At 37.5% G+C, this 27,031-nt stretch overlaps 1 protein-coding gene across 1 annotated transcript in view; it reads right to left on the bottom strand.

Annotated features, from left to right (window-relative positions):
* Positions 1-27,031, bottom strand: part of LOC578626 (laminin subunit alpha) — a 101,306-nt gene that overhangs the window by 10,228 nt on the left and 64,047 nt on the right. Inside the window, exons 50-70 of the mRNA XM_030983592.1 lie at positions 26,620-26,736; positions 25,626-25,783; positions 24,894-25,032; positions 23,701-23,791; positions 22,808-22,846; positions 20,512-20,546; positions 20,215-20,296; positions 19,800-19,886; positions 18,850-19,035; positions 16,512-16,666; positions 12,083-12,238; positions 11,570-11,700; positions 10,826-10,970; positions 9,986-10,107; positions 9,032-9,212; positions 7,822-7,997; positions 6,665-6,772; positions 6,137-6,257; positions 5,460-5,615; positions 4,128-4,282; positions 1,329-1,343 (exon numbers count right to left, since the gene is read on the bottom strand). Coding sequence (XP_030839452.1) covers positions 1,329-1,343; positions 4,128-4,282; positions 5,460-5,615; positions 6,137-6,257; positions 6,665-6,772; positions 7,822-7,997; positions 9,032-9,212; positions 9,986-10,107; positions 10,826-10,970; positions 11,570-11,700; positions 12,083-12,238; positions 16,512-16,666; positions 18,850-19,035; positions 19,800-19,886; positions 20,215-20,296; positions 20,512-20,546; positions 22,808-22,846; positions 23,701-23,791; positions 24,894-25,032; positions 25,626-25,783; positions 26,620-26,736 — 2,555 coding nt within the window. The remainder of the gene's footprint in view (positions 1-1,328; positions 1,344-4,127; positions 4,283-5,459; positions 5,616-6,136; positions 6,258-6,664; positions 6,773-7,821; positions 7,998-9,031; positions 9,213-9,985; positions 10,108-10,825; positions 10,971-11,569; positions 11,701-12,082; positions 12,239-16,511; positions 16,667-18,849; positions 19,036-19,799; positions 19,887-20,214; positions 20,297-20,511; positions 20,547-22,807; positions 22,847-23,700; positions 23,792-24,893; positions 25,033-25,625; positions 25,784-26,619; positions 26,737-27,031) is intronic.

Genomic DNA, 27,031 nt, shown 5'->3' with positions numbered 1-27,031 from the left:
CTGACATTTAAAGTGAATACAGGTAACAAATTACTTTCTTCTGAACTTCTCTATAATATTTCAATATCTTTCAATAATCTTTCAATATCTTTTTAATTCAGACCTACCAGGTACTATATTATGTTACTCAGTACGGGAGCCTATTCACATACAAGCTATGCTTTTTATTTAGGCTCCCCAAATTTTACATTGTATTACCTTACCTGTCATATCTATATATTTCGAAAGTTCGTACATATTTTCCATCCATTATAATTATTTCAAAATGTGGAACAAATAAACTTCAAATTTCAATATATTGCTGGTAACTAAAACATGCTTGAATAATTTACTTATGCTAACAATGAATACACAAAGTACTGTATATAGTTTGCTGATGAATAATATATTTCACACAAGTGCTGTAAACAGTCATGCAGGCACACACAATGGATAAAATGCTCTTAAAACAAGTATACTTCATCCTAAGACAGTGCATTGCAAACAGTATTTACTTTAATATAAACTGTATGATACATGTGCATGCATGGAGTATACAGTACACATTAACATTCAGTAAATATATTCACATATAACTCTTACCGATATATAACTTTCGTGGAATAATTTAATAATATATGAGATTTAGAGGGCTGTGAATCTACTTGAAATCAATTGCTCACAGCAATGCAGTCATTACACAGATGATGGATGCCTCAAATGGAAAACCTAATTGGGCGATTTGGCCTTCAAAAACCCTTAGCCGAATATAAATTGCACTTGCCCAAAGTCTTTACAAAGGAAAAACTAACAATTCTTGATAGCGAGCGAGAATTGAAATAGATGCATGATACATGTACATACATGTAAAGCTCAAAACACTGCTTGCTTTAATGAGCAATTGTGTTGTTTATTTGCTCCCCTATCAACATAATTCAGCTGTCCTGGGCAAGTGAGTTTTGTTCAACGTCACATAGCAAAATAAAAGATTACAACAGGATTAAAAGAGTTACATGTACAAAGCAAATAATTCAGATTAATAGATTAATAATAAGATTTATTATAAGTGCAAATCAAGAGGAAAAAAGGGTAAAAAGGTCTGACAAAAACAGAGGTTGCAAATTGGGAAAGAAAAATTAAGACAAAATCATAAACAGAAGACAAAAAAGCTGCTGTTAGAAAGTGAATAATTGGGTATTATGTGAATTTAAAAAATAATCACACATACAAAGGTGCATGTGAAGTTATTGGCATGCAGGGTTAAAGAAAGCTATAAATTAAACAAGCTAAAAACTAAAACTAAAACGAGTAATATAAAAAGTTCTAAGAAATAATATTTGACTACTTACTCATCAAAACCAGGGCTAATAGGTTAAATAAAGGATTGAAATTGCAGCGAGGAAAAAAGATTGGGAGATATATATATATATATAATCATTGAACGTTAAGCGGGGAGAGGTTTTGCAGGTCAATGGTAGCATAAATTATGAAGCAACTTTCTTTGGGATTTTGTCTGATTTTGTTTGAAATGCAGACGATTCAAATTTTAGCATTAGTGATTGGGTCAAAGGTTACAACTAGTGTTATGGTTTGGCAGACTTTCCATAGGACTGAGATTTCTATGAAGTATCAAAAACATTTTCAATCATCCTTCTTTTAAAAGCAGTATTTAGGGCATTGTGTAACAATGTTTCCAGTTTTACAAATCTAAGATGCATGGCCCTACGTGTTATCAGTGTCTGTGATATAGTGTAATATGGAGGCCCTAAAAAATTGCGCTTCAAATTCAAAATGATCATGAAGTGCCTCAAAAAAGTGAATATCTTTGAGTGACCAATTTTACCATACTCATTTTCCCTTATAGACTGTAGTGTTATAAAAACTGTTGGAAAAACATTTTTTGAAATTTCGAATTCCAATCGTAAATATCTTGATAATCAGACAGGCGATTAGCTCGTAAAAGTCATGGGATTCCTGACTGACCTAAATGTTTATAATTATGATTGCAGCATGCGCTAAATCCAGGATTTTGTTTAGAATCTGAGACAAAGATACCCAATCCCTTTAAGTGTATTTGTATCTTCTACTGAAAAAGTAAATGTACATAATAATATTAAACTGTTTTGTAATTGTGAAGGAAACACTAAGTTTTGTTGTTCAAACAGTTCCACCATGAAATCATCTGCACGAGTTTCTCCTAAATTTTAAATTGAGGGAATGAGGGATGAGATAGTATTTAATTAAGCTTAATCAGAGGGAGAAGCCTTTAAAAGGAAAGATGAAGGAAGGGAGAAGGGGAGCGAAGGGGAGGATGAAAGCTTTAAAGAGGGATAGAGAACACGAGTCTCTTCCATTATAAAAGCAAAATTAAATAAAGGTCCTTATTAAAAAAAAAACTGCAGCTAATTTCTAGCTGCTGTTAAAAAAAGAAACAAACTCAACATTTAGTTCTTTTCATAAGATCATGAAAATAGTTAAATACGGGTCTGTGAAAAAACAAAAATCTCAAATAATGACTTAACTTTTGTAAGTGTCTTTTTCTTCTTCAAATATAAATAAGAACAAAAAAAATGTGCGAAAGGTGTTGATGAGATGAAAATTTGCCACAATTGTGCACAAATTCACAGGTTTAATACATTCATTCACAAGAGAAGACCAGTAAAAATGTTATCACAGCGATTTCCATAATCGCCCTGCATTATTAATTTTTAACAATCAGACGTTTGAACGCCTGAAATAAAACTTCCAAAATAACCCCCTTTTAAAAAAATATATCGTCCTAAATATCACCATCATCACAGTAACTTTCTAAATTGAAGATTTGAAGCAAGGGAGGCCATTACAATACCATTTAGGAACAAGCGTAATAGGTTAGGCATTTTTTAGGTCTACACATGATCATGATAAATAGACACTAACTACTAAAAGCACAATGAATATAATTGCAGTGGATACTACACATAGTTTCATTAATTTGAATTCTGAATTCTACTGCATTAAATAGCGATGTTCTCATTTTTTAAGTGAGCTCCTCAAACGCACTATTTTGGGAGGAACAATGTACATGCTCAACCAGTATATATGTCTTCTCAAATGCAGATACACGTAGATGTCAGTGATGCCACAGAGATTTACGACAAATTCCTTTAAATAGTAGAACACATCTCATAAACTAAATATGATTTTCATCTATTGCTTAAAGCTCCACTAATTTCAAACTGCTACTGGCCACATGTTTAGTGAACATAAATTTGCATTTGTAAAAATGCAGTATTTCTACAAATTGCTATAAAATGTATTGCATTTAGTCTTCCGCATAAGATGTTATTTGAGCTGACAACTACGCTACTAAATGAATGGTACAGACCCTAATGGCAAGCATTACTAATCTAGTACTAGTATAAAGTTGTTTGAACTACAGTAGCAACTCATCATCTATCTGATTAAGAGCCAGAAGGGCATTAACTCTGTGTTAAATAATATGAGTTATGATAACTCCCTTTTGGCTCCGAGCTGATGAGACATGTACAGTCAAACATGTTTATAAAGACCACTTAAGGGAGAGGCAAAATAAGTACAAACCGAGGGGTCAGTGACACAAAGACGTAACTCCGTTTGGAGAAAAAGTGGTTTGTGTCACTGAGCACTTGGGCCTTAAGGAGTTAAGTCTATGTTTCACTAGCCATTGACGTCAATGTGTTGGGTGGATTTAAGTCTTTGTGTTTCTTGGAAAGCCCACATTTTTCTAACATGTTGATATCAAATACTCATTTTGGCTAAATATGGAGTTATGTCTTTGTGTCATCGACCCTCAAAATCTGCTGACATCCTACAGAAACGCTGGTTCATTTTGATACATGAATTTAAATGGGAAAACTGTCAAAGAACTTGTTTCACAGTTTAGCTATAGGTTATTTTCATAAAGTTTTCACAAGATACACTTCTGTAAAAGTAGAAATATTTGAGGTACATTAATTTTCACAGATTTCACTAATCAACGGAAATAAAATACAAGTGGTCTTTCTATCATGTGGTCGCTAAATGAGGTTTGACTGTACGAGTCTATCTTATTTCATATACAATTCAAAGCCAGCAGCCTAGAAGCGATCAAACTAGAAATCATGTGATATACGTCAGGTGGTACTCACCTTGCATTAGCTCTTCTTGCAGGGCGACGCACGTTAATGGTGTGCCACATTCCATCGTTGTAGGTATCCTCGGGGGTGAGAAGCTCGGCGGTCTCGTCCCTATGAGCAACTACAAGGACGGCTCCGTCTTTCATCATGATTGCAAGAGATGAACCCTGAGAGATAGTTAAGAAAAAACGTTTTGATAAGATAATTTTCCTTGTATGCTATGAATAGAAAGTGTATGTCTATGCACATGTGTGTGGGGAGGGGGGGGGGGGGGGCTCCCCTAGATAAGTGGGGTAAAGAAAGGGAAGAGGGAGAAAATGAGAAATAAAGGAGGCGGAAAATAAGCTAGAAATTTTTCATTTTTCATCCAACAACTCCCCCCTCCCCCCCCCCCCCCCCCCCACACTCATGGAGTGAAGGATTCCTTAAATCTCGTTCCAGGAACCCCCCCCCCCCCCTGAGCCTCCCCTCTCCCCCCAAATCTGGGATCTGCCCTTGGTCATGTCAGGAATTATAAGCAATGTTAAAGATAGAGTTGGGTTCTGGTCATGTGATTCCATTGTGAAAGAAACGGTGTGGAATCTATCAGAAAAGGTTGATCATCTAGTATGTAAGTATTCGTGTGTATTGCAAGGTTCTGGAATCATCAAAATGATAAGAAATTTGGCCAAATCTTGGCAAAGTTACAAGCACTGTACACAGAATGATGTATATGAGACTACAAAAACACGTGGCGAAAAAATCTGTCCCTGGATTTTTACGATGTTTCATGTCATATTTAGAATATGAAGGCATTTGAAGAGCCATGCTTTTCAGGGAACATGTTTAATCTGATGTTCTTCCACCCTTGCATAATAACAATGATAACGTTCACAAATTATTTTTTACCTCTTCCCAGAACTCAACCTTCTCTTGAACAATTACATACATGTATAGCTCTTTTGCCAGAGATTAGTGTTTAAAGATTTCAAAACAACTTGAGGTCTCTTGCATACTCACAGAGAAATTCAAAAGGATTACCGTAAAAGAAAACAAATTCCAAAATGTGCTGTCTGCTGCGGTGTCCATAAACGGAGACTGCTAAAGATGACACCAATATAATAATTTTAAAGCCCGTCAGCACTAGTTTTGCCAAGGGGGATTAGACCTCCTGGCATGGTCACCGACAGGTGGTTATCTCGTCAAATAAGCTCTCAATTAACATAAGAAAAAGGGGATCATGGGAGACAAACAGGCACCGATTAGGCAATGTTTGCTATATAGAGGGCGCAAGTAGCTACAAGTAGGAAAGTAAGGCTTTAAAGACAAACTTGATATGACCTTCCACCTTTGACCCCTCCTTACCTGCGTGTCATCAGCAGTGTAGAGCATCAGACCATCGGGCTGCTCGGTGCGGAAGCGCAGGATGAAGTCCCCATCGTCCATCAGGTCCAGATCATCGAGCATGGCCAGCTCGGTGTAACCACCACTGGGGCCGGGGTAGGTGGCCACCCGGATGTCCTGCAAATTCAAAGACACAAATTACAATAAAAACAACAACACACAGGGATAACTTCACGAACGACTTGAATATGAAGTGCCAGAAAGGATGCCCAAAGTTTTTCCTGATGTTTTAACAAAGTGTGACTACATTTCCAATAACGTCAATTAAATTATGGCAAAAAATATACTTTGCATTAAAATGTTTGTTATAATTAGAATGTTAATCTACATCTGCACAGTTCAACTTTAGTTGATGCAGTTAAAAAAGATTGAGCATCCCATTTGGCTTTTCATATTTAAGTCATTCGTAAAATAATGGGTAACTTTACGAACAGCTTCATGAAACCCCCCCAGTTGCCTTTACAGCACTGACCTATAAAGATACTCAACATGTTGATGCTTGGTACCTTCCGTACATTACAAGCCTTGAAAAGGCCTGAAAATTAAGTTATTTTGTGTTTTTACCAGAACTCTCTTCCGCGTTACCAGTTCAAAATCGCTCACCGCTAACATCAATTCCTGCTGGACTTTGGACTTACCTGGCGGATGCATGCTGGGAAGAATCCAGCCGTCTGGACATCTGCAGCGGTCAGATCAACGTTCTGAGAGCTGATGACAAGGTTGGCCATGCAGCCACGGAAACTCTCCCGGGTGACACGTCTGAAAGAGAATAGTAGGGAGGAGATGGGTTTAATCATTATATTCCTACTTGAAGAATGACGATACATACTAGTATCATCTGGTCAGGTCATTTTAGAGTACGAACTAACTAATCATTTTCATTCTCAACATCATTTTCATCATCAGAACCAGCATCATCCTTCTCCTCCTCCTTCTTTTCATAATCCTCTTCATCATCCTTCTCATCATCATCATCATTCATTCTCATCATCCTAATCATCATCATCATCATCATCATCATCATCATCATCATCATCATTCATCCTCCTCTTCCTAATCATCATCATCATCATCATCATCATCATCATCCTTCTCCTTCTCCTCTTCCTAGTCATCCTCATCAATTTTTCTCATCAATCAGATTCCAAAGGACTTTTTCTACTTACGTGAACTGGTCATCTGGAACGCCCACTAATCCACCAATGTAGATTAGATTGTTTGTCTCAAGCTCAGTCTCTGCCCCAGGTGAGGAGAATTGGGCAAAGTCCTCAGAACTATGACAAACACATCACATAGGAAATTTGTTAATCACTGTCTGCTTGTTATGATTTGCTGTTTAAAGGTATAGACCAGTTCTGGTCGTGCGATTGAATTGTGAAAGAAATGTTGTGGAATCGATCAGAAAAGGTTGATCATCTAGCATATAAGTATTGGTGTGTACTGCAAGGTTCTGGAACCATCAAAATGATAAGAAATTTGGCCCAGTCTTGGTAAAGTTACAAGCACTGTACACAGAAAGATGTATATGGGACTACGCGATATCTATCCAGTCCGGATAGACATATTAATTTCCCAAATATATCAATTACTAGGCGATTTCCAGGCAAAATTTGTATCATCACATGTTAGTCTCAACATATTCTTTCACACAATTGGTAATAAGAGCTTCCATTGCATTTTTAGAGAGGGGTGGGGGGGGGGGGGGCGTTTCCAAAACTGGCCTATACCTCTAACTCCTAAGCTGCCATGTTCTTGTCGAATAGAACAAGTATTAATGCCACATGTATGCACCTTTGTCCCCTGTAGCAATGCAAAAACCTTGTAAACTCACAACAATAATAAAGCCATGGCACATTCATGACTGATTCTATTCTTTTTTAGTAATTTAATCTGCATTTTGTCTTGGGGCTAGAAGTAACCTTCTATGTAATTCCATAACAAACCTATACAAAATTAAATATTCCATAAATTCAATAAATGGTTGATTGGAAACCCAAATGTTGTGTAAGTACCTCATATAAGTTAATACCTTATCAGCTATATAAAATTAAATATTTCACAAATTTGATGAGAGGTTGATAGGGAACCCAAATGTGAAAGTACCTCATATTAGTTAATATATCAAATCATTAATATGTAGGTCTTTATCACATTGTCTATGACATTCTTCATTAAAAATTGAAACTTCTCCAACTGTGTCATTCCGTAACGGTTGGAATTGACCTTTGACACTTCATCATATGAGTAATGTCACATTGGCAGTTTGGTAGAGATTTTACATTCAATTTTCCAAAAAAAGTTCAAAGTTCAAATTTATACTCACATGGGTCCCTGAGAAATGGTGAAGAGTTGGGTTGCCTTGCCGACACGGAAGATGGTAATGGTAGTCCACTTGTTGTTGTTGTAAATATTCTTAGACATCTTGGAGACAGGTCCGGAACCGAGGTCGTACTCGTAGTAGATGCGTCCTCCGCGCATCTCGATGAAGAAAGTATTGCCCTATCGTGTTTGTAAAGCAAGACAGAATGGGGAAGTTGTTAGCAATTGCTAAGATAAGAAAAGAAACACAGATTCAGCATTTGATCCAGGTTGTACGTGCGGTAGATGCGACCTCTGTGCATCTCGATGAAGAAAGTATCGCCCTACCGTGTTTGAAAAGCAACACAAGACGGGGAAGATATTATAAATCATTGAAAGAAGAAAAGAAACAGAAAGGGATGTGGGAGTTGATGAGGACCTAGGAATTAACTTAAAGATAAAGTTGAGTTCTGGTCATGCGATTGCATTGTGAAAGAAACGGTGAAGAATCGATCAGAAATGGTTGATCATCTAGCATTATAAGTATTGGTGTGTACTGCAAGGTTCTGGAATCATCAAAATGATAAGAAATTTGGCCCAGTCTTGGTAAAGTAACAAGCATTGTACACAGAAAGATGTATATGGGACTACACAAACATGTGACATAAAAATCTGTCCCAATTTTTATGATGTTACATGCCATATTTAGAATATTAAGGCATTTGAAGAGCCATGCTTTTTAGGGACAATTTTTAATCTGATGTTCTTCCACACTTGCATAATACGATGATAACGCTCACAAATTATTTGTCACCTCTTCCCAGAACTCAACCTTCTCTTTAACCTTGCCCATTATATGAACAGAGAGAAAAATAGAGATGGAGGAACAGCGACAGAAGAGGAAGACGGACAGCATAAAGCAGGGCTCCCACTTAGCCGAGTTGGAGCCTCGAGTTGTGGCGAGCTGGCGGGATCTTATGGCAAGCCGTTTTATCATGAAAACATATTTCTTGATATCAAGAAATAATTTTACATTGTAAAGCAATGGTAATTCTTGATATCAAGAAGTCGATTTCTTGATATCAAGAATTTAATTCTTGATATCAAGCAATACAGTGTATGTTTTAATGATAAAACTGCTTGCTATAAGATCGCGCCAGCTAGCCACAACTCGAGGCTCCAACTCGGCTAAGTGGGAGCCCTGCTTAAGATGATTAAAAAAACTGAGAACATACCTCATTTCCTGCAAAGAGGAGGAGACCGTTGGGAGAGAGGGTCTTGAGTTGAAGTTGGATGCGGTTACCGACCGACATCTCTTTAGTGCCGCGTTGAACAATGGCATAACCCGACCCGTCGAACATCACGGCAGAGTTAGGATCGTCGGGATCGGTCGTCACCGCCAGGTCCGTCACATTCCTGAAGAAAGGAAGGAAGGAACAAATGTATTTGGTTATCTTCCAATGTCACTTTTTGGCTTCACTGTATCCTAATAAAAAATTGATCAAATATTGCTGAAATATAAAAATACGGAACAGCACTGCACACAGAAATAGGAAAGTGAGACCAAGTATATGTAGCCTGAAAGTCTGGTTCAAACTCTTAAAGTAGTCACCCGAAGAAAATTCACGACAACTGATAATTATGGACAATTACATATGAATGGAAAGATTTTCTCTTGAAAAACATGAATAAAATGCTGAAAAATCAATTGATATCATGGAAAGCCGTAAAATGCTATGTGGCTAGCTGTGTCTCGCGTGTGACGTTACGAATCTTGATGCTCTATGGAAGATCGCTGAAGGCAGAAAATCTGGATCTCAAAATTAACATTTTTGAGAGTTGATTTCTACAGGCCCCAAACATATTTTGAAGAGGGAAGCATATTTGATCAGTAAGGCTTCCCCTTCGCAATGATATGTATTTTGCATCAATTCAAAACACTTTAGATTCTTCGGGTGACTACCCTAAGCTAAGCTCTCAACATGTTTTGAATATCAGGGCATTTGAAAAGAAGTCATTGTCAGGGGACATTTCTATAATGATAACCTTTAACATTGACATAAAATGCATCAGAGAGCTCACAAATTTTTATTATGAATTATAGAATATAAATAAAAAGCTCATAAATTGTTTAACTTCATTGCTTTAAATTTGTAAAACAGTTAAACAATGTTTGATGACTGACAAACCTCATGATTCCCTCGTTAACAGAGCTAGCATTGACAAAGTTCCAGACTCCGATGGGCGTCTCGCCAAACTGGAATTCGTCCACCCCGCCGATGAAGTCGCGGTTGCTGATCACTCCTGGTAACTGTTTGGTTGAGAGAAAAACAGTGATTAATCACTAAAGGCACATAACCCTAGGTTCTCAAAGGCTAATTGTGTTGTCAATCAACAAGAGAGCACTCACTGTTACAACCGATGGGTCTTGAGCAATGCACGCACCCCCCCCCCCATGACATCAAAACAATGTACTACTCTGTATGGAAAGTGTATCATTATAAACTACCGACACTTTAACACTCTCTCGGACCCCGAGGCAAATGTGCTGTCGAGTTCTTATTGAGGCCTATACTGATGTACATGCATGCATCATCAACAAAAATCCATTATCATTGATATCGGTTGGGGTTATTCACAATTAAGAATATCATCTCCATAAAATTGCCACATGATTCATCAAACATAAAAAATATTAAAAAAGGTGGGAGACAAAATGTGATCCACAAGAACACCATGCATAACATCGTTGTCATCATCACCATCATCAACATCATTGCTGTCATCGTCAACAACACCATCATCAAACATCCTTCTATCACCATCATCATCTTCATCACCACTACCACCACCACCCCGGCCCCCGTCACAATCAACATCATCATTGCTGTCATCATCAACAACAACATCATCAAACATCCCTCTATCACCTCTATTACCATCATCATCTTCATCACCACCACCACCATCATCATCACCACCACCACCAACACCACCATCCCCAGCCCCCATCATCATCATTCACTTACATCAGCACTTTGTGGAGCACCTCCAATGTACATGATGGACTCTGGTTGGAGATCTAGGAGGTTAAAGACTCCAGTGGTTGACGACTCTCCGTCCTGATCGCCGGTGCTCTCTGTGGTAACCGTGACCTTGGCATAGCGACCATACCTGAAGATTCATAATTCAAGACACTTGTTTCATCTCCATGTATCACTTTGAAATCATCTTGAAGCCCCACTGCACTACTTATAGCTACTTGCGCCCTCTATATAGAAACCAATGCCTAATCGGTGACCATTGGTCCCCCATGATCCTCTTCTTCTTATGATAAATGAGAGCAGATTTGATGAGATAACCACCTGTCAGTGACCATGCAGGGAGGTCTAATCCCCCTGGCCAAACTAGTACAGACGGGCTTTAAGACCTAAAGTCAAATTCTACAAGTACAAAAAAATGTGCTAATCCCCTTCCCATTGTTTTTATTTCCCCTTTCAGAACTTTTACCCCCAAACGGTGCCTGAAAATAAGTTTGTTTTTGCTTACCGGTACTGGTAAGAGATTGAATACGTGTTAACCTTTTTTTCCCTCCCTCATCAGAAATTTAATAGAATTGTGCCCCTTCCCCTTTACAGAATCCTGGATACGCCCTGTGCATGTCATATACTTCTCTACAAATACACTTTGCACAAAATAAAGTTATTACAAGGAATTCTTAATTTCTGAGGAAATGGGGGGATCCAATAAAAAGCATATGTACATTAACATACCTCTCTACTAGGACGTATCGCCACAGTCCATCAGTGACGTCCTGAGCTACTGTTGCCATGGCGTCATCATCACCGAGGTTGTATCGGAAGACGAGGTTCCTGTTCTCCAAGGTGAGGGCAAGATAATCATCCTGTTCGGACGTCAAAATAGGGAAGATGTTTTAATAATAATAATTATATTATAATCACGAAAGCTCAGTGACACAAAGACGTAACTCAATATTTTATAAAAATGTTCAGAAAAATGTGGGCTTTCCAGGAAACACAAAGACTTAACACCATTCAAGTCAATGGCTAGTGAAACATAGACTTAACTCCATAAGGCCCAAGTGCTCAGTCTTTGCGTCACTGACCCCTCGATTAGATCAATTCATATTGCACAGCTACTATGTAGATATAACACCTTTCCATGATATCTATATGATTTTTCAGCAAATTGTTCGTGTTTTTCAAGGATAAATCATTCCTTCCATATGTAATTTGTCAATAAAAAAAAATAAGGTGAGTTCATACCCCTGCTGCAGGGCCACCGACGTAGTAGAGGAGTCCATCGTTGGCTTGGGTTGTGAAGTAGAAAGAGAAAGACGAGATGGGGGTAGATTCGGAAACCTCCGCAGGGGCCTTGAGCTCTACGTAGCTGTCTGGACCAAACTTGGCTGCGACCTTGATCTGTGGATAAAGTAACGATGCATGAACAGGTTTAATAGCAGTCGTGTTTGCGAGAGGCGAGGTGATTGTGTGCTTGAGCAGGCATTGTTCAAAAGCAGGCAGTGTTGGACTGTGAAATAATCTTTGTGCCTCGTTCGTGAGTGCTCCGCTCATTTCAAATTAGACAATGGTGAAAACAGCAAACAGACGATAGATGCACGTGTATGGAAGTGAACACCAATACAACAAGCTGAACAAAACATTTGTCAAATTTTCAAGGCTAATAATTTCCTATTTTCACGATCTTCAAAGAATATTCTGTTACAAATACACTGTACGTATTACTAAGCGCATGGCAAAGAAAAAGAAGTAAATAACCTATATATATATATATATATATATATATATATATATATATATATATACAAGAGATATTCATAAATATACCGGTACTCTGTATTTTTCATGAACACAAATAGATTTTCATTCTGTTGCAAATCAGTGACCCCAACTAATACCCCAAAATGGCAGTTTACTTGTCATCTATCTGTTTACATGTACAGTTCACAACTGAATTATTTATACCCCTTATAAATTGGAAGTTGTTTGTGTTTTTTTGTAACTCAAGAATGAAAGGTGGACTGGTTGAAGTATGGCCTTTGTAGAATACTTTTAGACGTAAGCTTTAATACGCCACATTCTCAAAAAACAATGGGGACAAATCAATATTTGACATGCTGACAAAAAATGGCAAAAATCGTTAACTGTATAAATGATTGCTTGGAATGCTAAGAAGTGTGATTATCATGCTGGGAAAAGTGATTACTATAATCTGGAAGGGACTGTACATTAACAAAGTTGTTCTGAAGAACAATAATTAATTGATTGCCTACAAGGAGTTTGGGTGTTTTGTTTGAGTTCAGTGTACAGTTATGGATCAGTGCAACACTTGAACATAAATACTTTGTCAAAAATTCTTTCAGTCCATCGAGCATCAAACTAAAGTAGAAACAGCTGATAAACATTTCATGAATAACTGCCATGCCACAAGTGACACAATCTCAGAAAATATGGAAAGCACAATAGAAATATACATTGAAAAATGCATAAATGAAAAGAAAAGGTACAAAAGAAAAATCATAATCTGAACACACATCTACCATCAACAGAAGCAAGGCATTTCCTCCTCTAGTATGAAAAGCTAATGTATCATGATATAGAATTTACAAGCTTTCCCTCCTATTGTCATAACTAATGTTAACATGTACCATTAGAAAAAACACACGTTTCCTGTCTTTCCAATTTTCTGTGTTTTAAATTCCAACAATCTAACCAAAAATGTAATAATTTGGCTCCCTTGTCACCATTTTTTTTTTGCTTGATTCAGCATTCTTTATGCAGTGGCAAGAATGCTGAATTTATCGCCATCTACATAGAATATATAAATATGTTTACTTCAAATCAACTTTCAAACTTGTCATACATGAAAGTCCAATAGTTCCTTACAATCTTACTGCATAAGTTGCAATATGTGTAGTTTCTAGAATTACAACTGGTGGATTTTCCTAAATCTATTTTACCCTCTAAAATACTTGTAGATAAATACTCGCCTCACTGACTATTCATTTTGCCTATTTCCCTTCTAAATTACTATACTACTGACAGGGCACTGCCTCAAATAAAAAATAAAATCCTTTCACCATCTAAAACATTAACTCATGCTCGACTTTTCCACTAGTATAAACTCTACTGATAGTTGCTATGGATACGAAGTAAACATCTAACCCTCACGATGTTATCATGACAGAAACAAATATGAGCAGGCAGAATGCGTTATGATACAAAGTGGAATGAAGAAAATCTAACTCACACTAAAGAAAAGGCACTTTTATCTCTTTTTTTGCTTGCAGAGCTAATTTTTAAATGAAAATTGGGACCATGTCCATATTACCACTTCTATTTCATTTGTCATGAATTTTGGAGAGGTCATCAGAGTGTGGGGAGAAAAAAGGCATATATTTTTCTTTTTAGTCTCTCTCCGAAAGTTGTACTAAATGCTTTTCTAGCTGAAAGCCCTACATTTCGCGTCAGCTGTTTGATCAGCAAAGTAAATATTTCTAAACTGACAAACAGTTGAACTTTATGGCCTTATATACTTCTGCTGGCCTACGATAAAGAAAAGCTTTTTTGCTATTTTTTTTCCTCTAGTGGATATCTGACGGTAGGTACATGTAAATTAAAGGGTGATAGTGTCATCTCAATATATTATATTGTTATTATTATTATTATTAAGTATTTGGCGTCACCTGTGCCTGGGAGGCGAAAAGCAAACTGAAACCCTGTAACCCTTGGGTCTCTCCTCCCGGTATAACTGATTGGGGGTGCGCAGGGTAAACCACTTCACTGGGGTTTCCCCCTACTCTTAAACGTATAGTGCAGTGGGTTCTTAACGTGCAAAGATGGCGACTCTCTTCTACACAGGGCCTCCATTTATCTAATGTTGATCATAATGGTCGTTGTTTTTAATAGGTCTATTTATAAAACCAAAAAGCAAATGTTGTATAATTTTCTGTATTAAAAGTACACTGTAATTTTTCTATGCTGCCATGTCTTTATTTCCTGCTACTCACTGTTTGGAGTTCAATGGCATGACATTCTGTGTCTTGGATTGAAAATAACATTTTGGTCCGGTAAAGAAAAAAAAAGCATTCATTTACAAAACTTCCAAGAATACTATAATCTCATCAACAGCTGCATAAATTAAACTTAATTATCTGCAACATCAATACATACTGCATTATAATCTCAACCAAATATTGATAACCTAATTCAAATTGGATAACTGAGTAAAACAACAATTGTATGTTACCGCTGAGAAGCCTAAATTTGCTGTAAAGGTACAAAATGCAAAGAACTACATAACTGCCTGCCCATTCAAACTTCTCGCTTCAAAAATATAAACATTCTACATGCAAAGCTTATTAAAGCACTAAGAGGTTTCAAGGAAACCCTTCAATGAATTTATCATCAAGAAATTTAATTTTAATCTGTTTTTAGAGGAATTGTGTTTTGTAGAAATCTGATATCTGGAAAACAGATTTGAAAAGCTTGTGTATAGTGCATCATTATTCTTCCAAAAAGAGTACTTTTCAGAAGATTCCATGTATCACACATTAAAACACTTGAACTGGTTTATCTCTCTATGAAGGTATCTTCTCCCAGCTCAGAGGTTGATTGCAACAATAAATCTCTCAAGATACTTTGATGTCTATTAATGTGGCCAAAGTATTTTGCCTTAATTGCTTTAAAGTAGTCACCCAAAAAATTGAAAGTGTTTTGAATTGATGCAAAATTCCTATCATTGAGAAGAGGAAGCCTTACTGATCAAATATAAAAACTTCCCTCTTCAAAATATGTTTGGGGCCCGCAGTAATCATCTCTCAAAAATTTGGAGATCCAGATTTTCTGCCTTTAGCTGTCCTCCGTAGAGCATCAAGATTTGTGACGTCACATGCAAGACACAGCTAGCCACAAAGCATTGTACGCCTTTCAACGATATCTATATGATTTTTCAGCAAATTATTCATGTTTTTCAAGAGAAAATCTTTCAATCCATTTACAATTTGTCCATAATTATCAGTTGTCATGAATTTTCTTCAGGTGACTACTTAAACTATTCCTATCAAGATGTTGTATTTCTCTATTAGCTTTCATATCTTTCCATGATATTCCCATCATTCTCCTGGACACCAAATTTTCAAATCTGATGACAATGCTTTCTTGACCGTAGCAGTATAAGTGTGTACTAGGTACTGAGCAGAGGCTATATCATCATCCACATTTAGCGTCATCTCTGCTTAAGTCCTAATTCATTTTGGAATGCCATCTTGTTTAATGTACATTCACACAGTATTTTTGTGACAGCACTAAAGTTTGGCAGTCTGCTGATTGTTCCTGTAATCTACAAAGGCAAGTGAAGGGTTAAAACCGTGCTTACTGTACTGTAACTGATAAGCAAAGCTAACTGTATATTAATCTTAAGACATAGCTTGCTAGCGTAGTGGGTGGGGGGGGGGATTTATAAGATAAGATGATATCAAAAAGAGGGAGGGAAGGTATATCAGTTGGAATTGCACATGCAATCAGAGCTGGTATTCACAGCATTATCAAAAGAGGTATAAAACACAAAAATATTTCCTTCAAATGGAAATCTATTTTTGGAGGGGTCAATTCTTTTTTCTGTTTTTTCCTTCATTTTAAAAACTTTCATATTTTGATGGACATGATCCCTTACTCCGTTAGCCAGTGAACGTGCTTCGGCAATCTTTTTCTGGATCTCGGCTAGGTCATAGGTCATGGAGAGGGTCATGTTGTCCATGAGACGGTGCTGCATTCTGAGCCTGTCCCTCAAGCCTGGGATCTTTCCTTCGATGTCACGGATTTCATCAACTGCAGGGGGGGGGGGGGGGGGAATGGAAGAGAATTGAATTTAAATTTATGGATGTCATCGTTATTATCATCATTGTCACCATCCACACCATCACCATCATCATCATCATCATCACCATCATCATCACCATCATCATCACTACCATCATCATCATCATCATCATCACCATCATCATCATCACCATCACCATCACCATCATCATCACCATTATCACCATCATCATCACCATTACCATCATCATCATCATCATGTGATGTGTCTTAAGAATAAGATGTACAGTGGTGACTAGCAAGGAGTAACTACACATGTACATGAATACAGAGAACATCTTGATAAATACAATAGACCAGTACATGTATGTACTACGATTCTATGCATGCTGCTCCTAAATACACTTTGGTAACTGTAGACATCCATGATGATTGCCAGAGTCATGTCTGGCATTGCAACAGCTATTAAAAATGATGTACAATAAAAACATTCATGTACATACATGTACCGGTACATGTAATATGTTTGCAGTTTTTCTACAGTGTAGCTAGCCTACTTGAAAATGTGTTGATTTTCATATTTAGTAAGTATTACTTAACTCATCTCTTTCAGTGCAAATTGTGTTTATATGTAGATGAATGCAAGAGCGAAATAGGCAAGAGAGAGGTTGAGAGAAGTAGGGAAAGAGATGTTTTTAGGGTTACACAGAGAGCAAAAGAAAGGGGAGAGGGGAGAAGGGGAGGAGGAGGAGGAGGAGGAGGAGGAAGAGAGTGAGAGAGAGAGACTTTGTGGCCCGAATTCACAGAGGTTTGTTGACAAAACTAGGTTTATGTGCTGACCATGGTTCGAAACACGTTGAAACGTGTCAAATGATGCACATAAACCTAGGTTTGTCGACAAACCTCCTTTGTGAATTTGGGCCTTTGAGTTTGAGGGAGAGAGAGAAAGAGGGGGGGGGAGGGAGGAGGGGGTAAAGGGAAATTAGAATCTTAGTGATGTTACATGTGCATGTTGGGTGTGATACATGTACATCTATAAACCATTCATAATAAAGGGACTCATCTAGTTTGTGAGATGGGAAGGTGGATAGAGTAAAGGACGAAACACTTTCTATAACAATACTAATATTCTTCTGGCTCTCAACAGATGACTTCTAAAGCTCATTTGCAGTAGTGAAGACTACTTAGGAGGTGCCTCAACATATTTGTGATGCAGCTCATAACGGTTTAAGTGGGTGAAATACACTGAAGAAAAAAAAAATCGCTATGCTATGAACTATGCTTCTTTTTACAACGGGCCTTACCAACGATGATTTCCGGAGATGGGTTCCCTAGTTCAATAGAAGTTAGAAAGATATCAAGTAGAAACATGTGCTACAATCTTATTGTTCCCTACAAAGCCTAAAAACTTATAAGTGCCATCAAGGACAGATGCTCTGTTGTCGGTATGAAAACCCAACTACTACTTTTGATGTGTCAACTTTACCGATGGCAAAGAATGCAGAAATATAGTAATGTTTGATGTTCTGAGTGATACAAAGGCCCCCCCCCCCAAAAAAAAAAAAGATCAGGTCTTTAAGAACTGGTAACTTTCACTGAAATAAACCCAACAATTCTTGTATGAACACCCCAATAAGGTGTTACCACAAACAAAAATCCAATATCAAAAGAGGAATCATTCCTCAAATTATATAACCATTCCTGTCTCTCCTACTACCCATCCTCTCCAACCAGCGCTATAGTTCTCTTTAGAACTATAAGTTCAAAGAAAGATTACCAACAGTCCTTTTCAGGGCTACACACACACTCAAGAAAGAAAGATTACCGACAGTCCTTTTCAGGACTCCCAAATCCTCCCTCGCTCTCACATGGTGCAACCGTAAGCCTACTGTATTAATATTGTCTCGTGTTGAAGTTTCCAATCCTTTTTTTAAAACTTGTAATGATTGTGAAGTGACAAGTATGTTGTTTCAAATATTAATTCATGTATTTCATATACTGTTTTTATGAATATTTGAAAATAAGCTTTGAAAATTGAATAGCTGGCAGATTGAAGTAAACTCATTGAATGATCAAATGAAGAGTTACCGACTTACTGGGTTATGTAAATGAGGGTTTAAACCATGGGTTAAGTTAAGCCTCCTTTAAGAATTCGGGCCATTGAATGATAAACGAAGAGGTTACCAACTTACTAGAGTTCTGTGAAGAGGCCATCTTATCGTTAGCTGCCTGGATCGTAGCGCCAAGACCGTTGAGCTTCGCCTTGACGTCTCCAGCGCGGTCGATCATGTCATCGGCCCGGTCCTTGGCGTCGTTTCCGATGCTTTCGGCGGCCATGGCGGTGTTTGCGGCGCCCTCTGCCAGGTTTCCAAGGTTAGCTGACGAACAACATGGAGAAGAGTTTATGGTGATGATAATGTGACAAACTAAAATCGTGTCAGCACCTGTTTAAACTATTCCAAGTTGCGTGATGACGGAAAAAGATGTGTTGCTATGAATGGGCAAGCCCCCTCTAAATTCAAGTTGGTTTATTGAAATAATTGTGAAAATTGTGGAGTATTCAACCAAGGATAATACAATTATTGCTATTTACATACTTGTTTTGATTGAACAAATAAAACACTGAAACCAATATTGCTTACCTGTACCCCTATTTTTACATGACAAGAGCTAGCAATAACTTGGATGAAGTACCTGTACAAGTAAAACATTAAAGGGGAAGTCCACCCTGATATTAAGTTGGTTTTATCAAAAGCAGAAAATGAGAGAAACAGTCATTAAGAGTTTGAGCAAAATAAGAAAGATTTTTATAATTTGTCATCAGTGAAACACAAATGGGAGGGGAGCTCGCAAGATACATCACGAAGTTGCCAATTTGTGTTTGATTGATTGCAATTCAAAAATTTGTAACTTTCTTATTTCTAATAATTGGTTATTCCTCAAACTTTCACAGATCCATTTCTCTCATTTTTCTGCTTTTATTAAAACCAACTTAATATTAAGGTGGATTTCACCTTTAACCTTTTGGCTACTGACTTCTCTTATTCCATACATGTTAAATCCAGGTACATGTACAAATACTGTACACTATACCACCCTTTTCCAGTTGGCAATACGATTAGAAGGGGTATGATGTTCTTACCAATGTTACAGTTGTCTCCAGAATAACCAAGTCTACAGGTGGGATCGGTTGCATCACAATTAGTAATGATGGTGCATTCACTAGATGCTGTAAACAAGAAAACAAAACCCCAAGAAAAGAATTAATGTAGATGTTAGATCATCGTAATCTTCATTCTTTTGTCAACATTATCCTATCAATACATTGCTACTGGTTAACAAGCATTATTATGATTACAGACATTATCAAAATCATTATTGTAACCACTATAATTATCACTATAATCATCACAACAATCATCAACAACACCATCATCTTCAAAACCATCACAAAAACTGTTTTTCCTACCATCATCATCATCATCACCATCAGCAGCAGCACCATCACTACCACCACCACCACCACCACCACCACCACCATCATCATCAATACTTACGAGAGGGGATGGCTGCAATGCCTCTCTCTATCTCTGCCAGACCATCTTCTACCGCATCCAAGTTATCTTTCACCATCTCCACCTCCTCTACTTCATCATTCACTATCACCCTAACCATCATCACCACCGTCATCACCACCACCACCATCACCACCACCATCATCACCACCACCACCACCACCACCACCACCATCATCATCATCATCAATACTTACGAGAGGGGATGGCTGCAATGCCTCTCTCTATCTCTGCCAGACCATCTTCCACTGCATCCAAGTTATCTTTCACCATCTCCACCTCCTGTTCTACATCATTCAGCTGATCCCGGAGACCTGGTTGAGAGCAAGGATTGATCAAAAAAGAAATAAGTCATCACTCGCGAAAGGATTTCCTATAAAATTGACCCAAATAGCTAACTAATATCCCAGTCACACCTATGAGACTGACTGCAGAACAACAACAAGACTGTATGAAAATGACATCACCTTGGATCGCCAAGAATTGTTTGGTTTGGAGTCAGTGTGGAGTTGGTTTTGCGGTATGACTATTAAAGGTATAGAGCTTTGCCATATGATGTGTAGTTGATCTCAGAATTATTCTATATTATCACATGTTTATGCTTTAGTTTGTGGTACACAATACGCTGAAATTGATCTTAAATATCAATCTTTTAAAAAAAAAGAATCTGCTGCTTTTTTGTGCAGAACAGGAGTTCACAAGTGAATTTTCTCTTCTCATCAATCGCCAATGATGGTTATTAAAGTCTTTGTTTAACAATGTTAAATCTGAGATGCATGGCCCTACATGTTATTAGTGTCTGTGATATGGTGTAATATTGAAGCCCTAAAAGAAATTGCGCTTCAAAATGATCATGAAGTGCCTCAAAAAAGTAAAAATCTTTGAGTGACCAGTTTTACCGTACTCATTTTCCCTAATAGACTGTAGTGTTATAAAAAACGTTAGGAAAACTGTTTTTGAAATTATGATATCCAATCATAAATAGCTTGATAATCAGACAGGCGATCAACTTGTAAAAGTCATGGGATTCCTGACTGACCTAAAGGTTTATATTTATGATTGCAGCATGAGCTTAATCCAGGATTTTCTTTAGAATTTGAGGCAAAGATACCCAATCCCTTTGATATAAAACAAAATATGATTACTTGATAGACAAGATTTATTAGGTAAATATGGTATAACATGCACATTGGATATATACAAAATTGAAAAGAGAACATGCAACATAACATTTACATTAGTCCGACATATAATATGACAAGCTTACAAATTATGTGCAAATATAAATTCTATATGTAAGGTGACATTCCATGGGTATTATGATATTAAGAAGTCATTAATGTACATGTGTTGTGCACGGTCATGAGATGAGTTTAGTCTAAGGGGTCGGTTTAGGGCAGGGCTTCTCAAAGTCCAGATCGCGGTCAACATCCGGATCGCCGGGCATGTCACTCCGGACCGCCTGGAAGTCTCTGCTTTTTAAGAATTAATTATTTTCATGCTTTGTTATTTATAATTTTAAATGAAATTGTATATGTCTATAACTTGTAACATATGAATAAAATTTTGCTCCATAATTGTTGTATCATTATTTAAGAATGAATTATACTGTTGTTCTATTTAGTTATTGTTGTACTACTTTAATTTTCAAGATTTTGTCAGAATTTTGTTTGAGGATAATTCAACAGTAGATAATTAATTTAGCTTTTACATAATACAATGTAAAGCGCATAGAGAAATATAATTTATTAATTTATCTTGATTTATAAATTGCAACTATTCCCCTTGGATCAGATATATACCTAAAACAAGCATCATTTACAAGTGTCAATACTGTAAATGTTGACAGTTGATTGTGTCTGGAACAAAATTGAATTAACGTAGGAAATATTTGATAAGATACATTCATTTGGTTATATAGAATTAGAAACTGAACCATTCCAAATAAAACATAACAAAAACAACATGCAATCACTTTTTATATGGAAGTTATAAATGATGTTAGATACAGTCAAACCTGTCTATAAAGGGCACTCAAGGAAAATAGGATACCTGGGCCCCGCCTTATAAAGAGTTATGATTGAATCAATCGTAAGTCCTCCAATCAAGCTGTACATAGCAAATCGCAAATAATAATAATAATAGCTAGTTCTTATAAAGCGCTTTTCAAGACCGAAGGCCCTCTCAAAGCGCTTTACAGATATATATATATATTATTACCCCGGTCATCGGATTCAGGCTTACCCGCACACAATGCATGCACATTCTCCACTCCCTGGGGAGCATTCCAGCCAGGTGTCATTTTTAAATAAGTTGTGATTAATATCAACTCTTTATAAGACGGGGCCCTGGTCGTCGTAGACAGGTGGCCTTTCTATACAGGTCCTACAACAAACAATTCTTATTTAATAGAGGGATCAATACAGGTGATCATTATAGACAGGTAGCATTTATAGAGAGGTGGCCATTAAGACAGGTTTGACTGTATATCTTTAAGGTGCATGATGTTTACACAAGAAACAAACAGGATGGAAAATATATACGTATGAACTTGATGCTTGGGGATATTACTTACTCAAACTCTGGTTAAGGAGGGAGGCCTTAGGGAGGGAGGCTGCAAGGGACAGGGTGGGGAGGGGGCACAAAATTCAAGAGAAGCATACCATTATTAAACACACAGGAGTATACACACAACAACAATAAACTTATGCACAGGAATTCAACAAATGCTGAGGTTGTCTTCTTTTTAACAAAAGTAAACAACAAACCAACAAGCGCAGTAGAAAACAAGCTTTAAGAGAAGCAAATTCCAGGGGAATGACATACAATAGGTACTTTAGAGTATGCAGGACTAAATACTGTACACACCAAAACTAGTCTGAAATACAAAGCTGTGTTTTATCAAATACAAGTATGTTTCATATAGTAAAGTATCATAGCACAGAGAAGCATTTACGTGTAGCTGATTAGCTCTCACCATAAGGGTAGCGGTAGAAACAGATGGACAAAAAAAAAAAAAAAAAAAAAAAAAAAAAAAATCAATTTATGTATGCAGACATGTAAATATTTTTTGTATGGCGCAGAACCATGGACATCAACCAAGGCTATGGAAAAGAAAATCACGTTATATGGACTTTGGGTGTACAGGAGAATGATGGGAATACTATGGAAATATTGCATATGGAAGGGCTTAAACATGTAGATAACCATATTTGCAAATTGGTGGCGTCACATGGGCATGCATGGTAAAGACAGATTTGCCCGCCTGCACTAGTTTGGCCAGGGGGGATTAGACCTCCCTGCAAGGTCACTGACATGTGGTTATCTCATCAAATCAGCTCTCAATTAACAGAAGACAAAGGGGATCATGGGGGACCAACAGGCACCGATTAGGCATTGTTTGCTATATAGAGGGCGCATAGATGTAGTGCAGTAGGGCTCTAAGAACGAGAAATAAAGAAATTTTACCTTCCATATCTTCTCCGGCTTCAACTGCCTTCCGTAGAAGCTTCTTACTGCGACGTTTGGAATCTTGAGGTTGGGTGCCAAAGTCGTTCGCCTAGAGGTCAAAATAAAAAGGTACAAATGTACAAAAGGTGCATTGAGTGGTGAAGTGTGACGTCATCAAAAATAATGTTCAGATGTCGAAAATCAATTGAATATGTTAAGTATTGGCCATCTGAATAAATATATTTCCTATAGGAACTCAGTGTTATTTTGCTCTCGTTCATATTGTTATGAACCAGAGCAAAATAACACTGAGTTCCTATAGGAGATCTGAGCCAATATTCAATTGGTTTTCCATATTTGGACATTATTAAAAAAAAAAATTTAAGTAAAAAATTGAAAAAATCTAAAAATAGATATTTATGATGTCACAGCTTCGGTACTCTATACACCGATTCGGGCGACTTCTGGTGGAAGTGCGCCCTCATAAGGTGACGCCATAACTGGGGGGCGTCTGACTGCAGCTAGCTAGCTTACATTGCAACGGGTATGCTATACCTATACCGAACCTCGCCCAGGCCGGCCAGGGTCGCTGCTCCGCTAGCTAGTAACCGCTCTCGAGCTCTCTGTACTGTCAGCTGGATCGGAGAAGCCCCCCAGTTATAGCGCCGCCACCGGCGGGCAGGTACATAAAACCCCCAAACCGAATCGGTGTATAGAGGTCAAGATCAAAGGTGCATAGTGCCAGATCGTTTCACTTCACTGCTCCTCTCTATATATGAATGCATAATCGGATGGGATGCTTCTAAATTGATTTGATAAATAGATTTAGTTTGTGCATGCCTGTAAACAGCACTGGCTGGAACTTCCATGAATGTGCAAAGTGTGTATACTGACAACACTGATATTTAATTTTTTAAATGTGTTTACATTTAAATGTGCCACATTTTCTAACCAAAATTTGTTGCCAATTTACAGAATTTACTTATACACCTTTTAATTTTGGGGCATCAATACAATTGGGAATGCAACACAAAGGGACAAAGTGCATGCTGAAACTTTGCTCCTTTTGCTTATTTGATAAACATAGAAATCTTATTTTACAAAATGTACAGTATTCAGCCACACTGCAATAGGTGGAAACTGTCCTGAATAGATTTAAAAAGAAAGGATCAACAGCTACAGAGGAGGAGGGGGGGGGGGTGTAAACTTACAGCATCAAGTGCCAGTCCGGATGCATTCAGGGCTGCCCTTGCCGCTCTCTCGGCCTCGTCGATGGCGTTACCGATGTCCTGGTAAGCTCGGACAGCCTTCAGCGCATTCTCAGACAGGTTACGAGTACTGTCAAACATCCTGAGGGGAAATTAGAGTGATAGAAATTTATATATTTATTTATTTCATTTCCAGGCAAGATGATAACAATACATAGGAAATATCACAAGGTTGACAAAATGATGTAGCATTAATAGTATGGTTTTAGCACCAGCCAAAGCCTGGGGATCACCTAAAAGAATTCAAAAATTCAGAAATTGAAAATATTTAATTCAATACATGTAACAATTATGATTTGTTTGTTTGTTTTACCCGACTGCTAAGAAAGGGTGTGTACATGTATGCTTGTAAGTAAGCAAACAGGGGACCGATGGCTTTAAGTCCTCTCTGAGGAACTTGGTAATGAGGATTAATGCGTTATCAAAGGGCACAAGCACATTGATTTGGTTTCGAACCAGGGACCTCCATCGTGCCTCCCTTGTAGTAGTATTAAGATGGGTTTTTTTTTTGCCTTGCTTTACTTTGAAAATATCTTGACTTCACAGAAAGATGGCATAATTTGAAATAAATAACAGTAGTGGTAGCGATGTCGGTAAAATACCCTCCCTTTGTATCTTTACAGTTAATATAAATTTAATAAATTTAATTATTTCAAAATGGAGAAATTTTCTGACCTATCAAGCTCTTCAGCAGTGTTCCAGAGATCGTTGGCGTAGTCTGTGGCGTTATCGACCAGCTCTGGTAGGTTACGTCCCTCCTCCTCGTAGCGCTCGATGAAGGGCTCTAGTTGGTCGATGGCAGCCTCAAGTTTGGAACCATTCACTCCAGTTGCCTAGCGACAAGAGAATGGGAAAGTCATGAGAATGTCTAAAGATACACGGTCATGTTCCTTGAAACCTCTTTTGTATTTGCTTCTGTCTTTTGATCACATAATGTATATTTGTCATTGTAAAGCCCTTCATTACGTGAGATTCTGTTTGTGACATGACCTTTGTTCTTCCTAAACCAATGGCCCAAATGACAATGACAGATGAATCAATAAATTCAATTCAATTCATATGTTTTGCATAGATTAAAGAGACGCACTACATGTAGTTTCCCAAACAATCCCTCTTGGCCCTGACACTCCCTCCCTCCACTTCTTCTTGCTTAAGCATCCTCCTCATTCAGAAAAACTTTACAGCTTTCTTTCTTCACCATGTTTTTCCATTTTCCTTTCCCTCTTATGCCATCCACTTCCAGATCCCATGCTCTTTTCATAGATTCATCATCTTCCCTTCTCAACACATGACCCATCCATCTTAATCCACTTTCATTCTATTAGACAAGTTTCACACCACAAATCAATTTTGCTAATAAACACTCATTTTCTCAAGTGCATTGGACCAGAGTGCATCTAAGAGCCTGTGAGCTTGATCACAAGGGACTTTACGCTTTGCATACATCAGTTCATGCCCCTTCTATGATTCTATTTCATATTTTACGTTTTAATTATTATTATCATTAATATTATTTTGTATTAATTTTTTCTTGTATTTTTTGTTTGTTAATCATCTATTATTTATTCATTTTTATTTTATTTTATTTTCTATTTTTAAAATTATTATTATCATTATTATTATTATGTTAATATTTTTTTTTGGGGGGGATAGGTGGAGGGTGACTTACATCAATAGCTCTGCGGGCATCAGCCAGGAATCCATAGGCATCGTCCAGAAGGTTGGTAGCGTTGGTCACCTCTTCTTGAGCCATCTCGTTCTTAGCGTTCACCTCGGCAAGGACATCCTATAAACAATCATAAATCACAAATAACAAATATAGATAAATAAACTTAGTTTAAAAGGTTGGAGTAGATGCTGCTTGTAAGTATCGGCTTGCATGGCGATGTAGATATACAGTGGGCTTGCGGTTGCACCATGTGAGAGAGAGGGAGGATTGAGGAGTCCTGAAAAGGACTCTCAGTAATCTTTCTTGAGGGTGTGTAGTCCTGAAAAGGACTGTTAGTGTAGTCTTGAAAAAGACTGTTGGTTATCTTTCTTAGCTTGTAGTTCTAAGGAAAACTATAGCACCGATTGATGGG

The sequence above is a fragment of the Strongylocentrotus purpuratus genome, unplaced genomic scaffold (assembly GCF_000002235.5).
Source record: "Strongylocentrotus purpuratus isolate Spur 01 unplaced genomic scaffold, Spur_5.0 spur5_scaffold_13, whole genome shotgun sequence".
NCBI classification, from domain to species: domain Eukaryota; kingdom Metazoa; phylum Echinodermata; class Echinoidea; order Camarodonta; family Strongylocentrotidae; genus Strongylocentrotus; species Strongylocentrotus purpuratus.
This window is presented reverse-complemented; position numbering and strand designations above follow the sequence as displayed.